This window comes from Diaphorina citri, unplaced genomic scaffold, assembly GCF_000475195.1.
Source record: "Diaphorina citri unplaced genomic scaffold, Diaci psyllid genome assembly version 1.1 scaffold4001, whole genome shotgun sequence".
Lineage (NCBI taxonomy): Eukaryota > Metazoa > Arthropoda > Insecta > Hemiptera > Psyllidae > Diaphorina > Diaphorina citri.
The window spans coordinates 1-3,778 of record NW_007381400.1 but is presented as its reverse complement, the minus strand read 5'-3'; the positions used below and the strand labels follow the sequence as shown (position 1 = coordinate 3,778).

At 41.7% G+C, this 3,778-nt stretch overlaps 1 protein-coding gene across 1 annotated transcript; it reads left to right on the top strand.

Annotated features, from left to right (window-relative positions):
• The first annotated feature begins 499 nt into the window (after positions 1–499).
• Positions 500–3,778, top strand: LOC103520730 (protein tipE-like). The gene is made up of 6 exons (XM_008485831.3): positions 500–678; positions 1,230–1,357; positions 1,828–1,950; positions 2,388–2,620; positions 3,162–3,299; positions 3,673–3,778. The coding sequence occupies exons 1-5, from the start codon at positions 519–521 to the stop codon at positions 3,271–3,273; spliced, it is 756 nt and encodes a 251-aa protein (XP_008484053.1). The 5' UTR covers positions 500–518; the 3' UTR covers positions 3,274–3,299; positions 3,673–3,778.

Genomic DNA, 3,778 nt, shown 5'->3' with positions numbered 1-3,778 from the left:
ATAACAAGGTGAGACAATATTAATAACTGTTAGTGAGGAAATGAGTTTGCTTTAAGAGGTTTGAAGGTGAGGAAATATTGACGAAATAAGTTCATAGAGGAAACTGTAACAACGGACGTCTTATCGTCCCGAAATTGAAGAAAGGAGGACACGATAGGAGAAAGAGAAAGTTCCGAGAATGAGTTTTTCATTACAATTTCATAAACTTATCCGTCTTGGGATAAAGTTTGCCCCGCGCGGGAACAGAACCAAGGTAACTAGGCTGGCTGGCTAAGTTTATTTTTAATTTAACTAATATCACTATTTTAATTTAAAAATCATTTCAACTTAATTTTAACTGTAACAATCTGAGAAGTATGCTGTATGGATTTGGCAACCCAAACTTTGGGCAGTCCATCAATAAATTTTATTGATTGTTTATCTCTAATATGATTTGCGACAAATTTCGAGATCAGAGCTCATTTGTGTGAGAAAATGTGAAAAAAATCCCCAACAAGATTCTGAAGAGCAAGTACGGGATGGAAGAGGAAGAGACGAAACTACAGAACAGCGATAAGGACGAGGACAGTGAAGAGGATGATGAGGAGGGGGAGGGGGAGAAGGAGGAGAAACTGGAAGTGGAACCTGAGGAGCAGACCACGCTGCAGAAAGCCAAATTCTACGTGTCACTATGCTCAGGTTGGTGCGATTTAGTTTCTGCAGATTTTCAGCCGTAAGGCCGGCCATTCACATCAACTAGACCTGACAGGTACGGCTGAAAAGATCCGAATGTCAGGTCTACCTGATAATGAGTGGCTGGCCTAAGGCACGTCTCACTTTGGAAGCGTAGACGTGCGACTTTAAGTAACACGTATAGTCGGCTGCAAAACGAAACCTATGAAAATGACAGAGACTCTCTGTAGACTCAATATCATTTTCATAGGTTTGGTTTTGCAGACGCCTAAGGGCTACTAAAGGTCGCGCGTCTACTCTTTAAATGTGAGACAAGCCTAAGCTGAGCTACTCTAGCCGAAAGATTTTTGTACAGACAGCGGTGATGGCACGTTGAATGCGCCAGTTCCCAATAGCCATTCACCGAAGTTAGGCTACGGATGGGTGACCGACCTTTTACCGACCAAGTAAAAGCTCCCTTATGCATTTCCCTAAACTCCTTTTAGGAACTTAGACCCTAAAAGATTGTTTACGTGATGCCGTCACTAATTTCTAGTGTCCTCTGTTCTGTCCGTCAGGTGTGACCGCGTGTCTGTCGGCCTTTGCGTTTCTCTTCCTCATTCCTTTCATCATAGAACCTGCTATCAAAACCATCATGGCGGACTATGAGGCCGAACCTGTCACCTGTAATATTTCTCGTCATGACGTGAGTATCTTCATTCAATCATTCATCAGTTCATATCCATCACTCTCTAAGACTGTATTTGTATTACAAAGATTGAGTTTGAAGGGCATCAACTTGTAAATTTTTGTTGCCAAAAGCAAATGTCAGTCCAAAAGCGATCAACCTATGGTAGACCTGACAAGTACGGCTAAAAAGGTCCATCTAAGAATCTCTACGGCTGAAAAGGTCCGCCAGTCAGGTACACCTGATAGTGAGTGGCTGGCCTACGGCTGATTGGGAGGTCGACGAAAAACGCCGACCCCGTCAGGACACGAGGAAAGGCGAAGAAAGAAGATAGGATGGAAAAGAATAGAATTAGGTTTAGGTATACCTTTAGAAGAAATAAAGAGGAGCTTACAAGACAGGCTGACATAACTCTCTGGTATCACAGTTGTACAATATACACATTTTAATATGATATCTATTTCTATCCCACCCGTTTGGTTACTTAGATCAACCTAGGGATCAGCAACTGTAACTGGGCTTCCTGTAGAGAAGGGTGTACTGCTCAGATGATCAAGTGCCATCAGATCTCAGTGCATTACTCCCGGATGTTCTTCAAGGATTATAACAAGGTGAGACAATATTAATAACTGTTAGTGAGGAAATGAGTTTGCTTTAAGAGGTTTGAAGGTGAGGAAATATTGACGAAATAAGTTCATAGAGGAAACTGTAACAACGGACGTCTTATCGTCCCGAAATTGAAGAAAGGAGGACACGATAGGAGAAAGAGAAAGTTCCGAGAATGAGTTTTTCATTACAATTTCATAAACTTATCCGTCTTGGGATAAAGTTTGCCCCGCGCGGGAACAGAACCAAGGTAACTAGGCTGGCTGGCTAAGTTTATTTTTAATTTAACTAATATCACTATTTTGATTTAAAAATCATTTCAACTTAATTTTAACTGTAACAATCTGAGAAGTATGCTGTATGGATTTGGCAACCCAAACTTTGGGCAGTCCATCAATAAATTTTATTGATTGTTTATCTCTAATATGATTTGGGTTTTCAGTCCCATAGTCCAGGACCTATCCCGTGGGATCACGAGGACATTCGGTTCCTGATCAACACAGAAGGCTGCGGCTATCCCCCGGGTACCAACTGCACCAACTTCGTCAAGCAATATGGCCTGCCTGAGTCTCCATCGCAGAAATCTTCCCCTCCCAAACCCTTCCCCTGCTATTATAGTAAAGTGTTCCCCACCCTCCATGTGGTGGCTAAGTATAACTGGGATGACAATCTCAGGTGAGTAATAGAATAGAATAGAATTGTTTATCCTGCCCGAATAGGACTGAAAAGTCCCTTTACCCCAGCAGTCTAATACCAAATTAAAGCTCAAATTCCCTGTGGTAAAGCAGAGCGTTTTCAAAACTTTTGTGGATATCACAGCATTATTAATAAGTGCCTCTTTTGCCATCAATTTCCACATTTTTTTTTCCGGCTTAGCTAGCTTAGTTCGTAGCGTGTCTGCCTTGTAAGAGCTAGGACGCGGGTCCGATTCCCACCCGGGGCGGATTTTATCCTGAACGGATAATGTTCGTTCTCGGAACGGCTAGCTTTCTCCTATCCTGTCTTCCTTCTCGCTTTGCTTTCGGGACGATAAGATCTTAGTTACAGTTCCCTCTATCAAACCTCTTAAAAAAAAAGCCCCTTATGTTCTGAAGCGGTTCCGAAACTATGGCCAGTTCAGTTTTTTAAAAAGATCTTTTCTTTTCTTTTCAAAAAGATCTTTTCTTTCTAGTGAGACGTACAGTTTTAATTTGTGTATTTTTCGTGTTCCATGCAGGTATCTTATCCTGGCCCTGGTTGTGCCTATAGTTCTATTTTTCGGCTCCCTCACCATACTGGGCTACTGGTATTGCCCTCGCAAGTCCAAGGTACAACCGGCCTACATATAGTTGTCACTATCCGCGTGAGAATACAAGTAAGTACAATATAGTAGATTCTCAGCTTGGATCCTGAAGTTTCATTACATAGAACAGGACTAGGTCTCACTAGATCTGGGACTGGTAGGTTCCACTAGACACAAGAGTCCCGCTAACAGTGATAGAGACCATTCAAATGCGGAGCTTGCGAAATTCCTCTGTGCAGAGTTCAGCACCTAATTAGAACCCCCATTGTTTTGTTCTGCTCTTCCTACTCAAATTTTGCTACTGCATTTTCTTTCAATATTGTCTAATGATTTCAAGTACAATTACAAAATATCGTTTGATGGTTTCCAGTAGGTACAACAACAACAACAACATATTGTTTGATGATTTCAAGTACAACTACACAATACTGTTTAATGATTTCAGATACAAGTACAAAGCACTCTGAGCCATGCTAAATCTGAAACATCAAGATATGCCTGCAGACAACTCCGCAACATCCTGCCTCTTCCCAAGCTTTATTCTGCCTATT

What these genes read in the sequence shown, in the direction of transcription:
- LOC103520730 (XM_008485831.3), top strand. Translation starts at nt 519, where the DNA reads ATGGAAGAGGAAGAGACGAAACTACAGAACAGCGATAAGGACGAGGAC. An exon ending in CTACGTGTCACTATGCTCAG is followed by an intron (nt 679 to 1,229) that starts GTTGGTGCGATT and finishes TCTGTCCGTCAG; the next exon opens with GTGTGACCGCGTGTCTGTCG. An exon ending in TCTTCAAGGATTATAACAAG is followed by an intron (nt 1,951 to 2,387) that starts GTGAGACAATAT and finishes TTGGGTTTTCAG; the next exon opens with TCCCATAGTCCAGGACCTAT.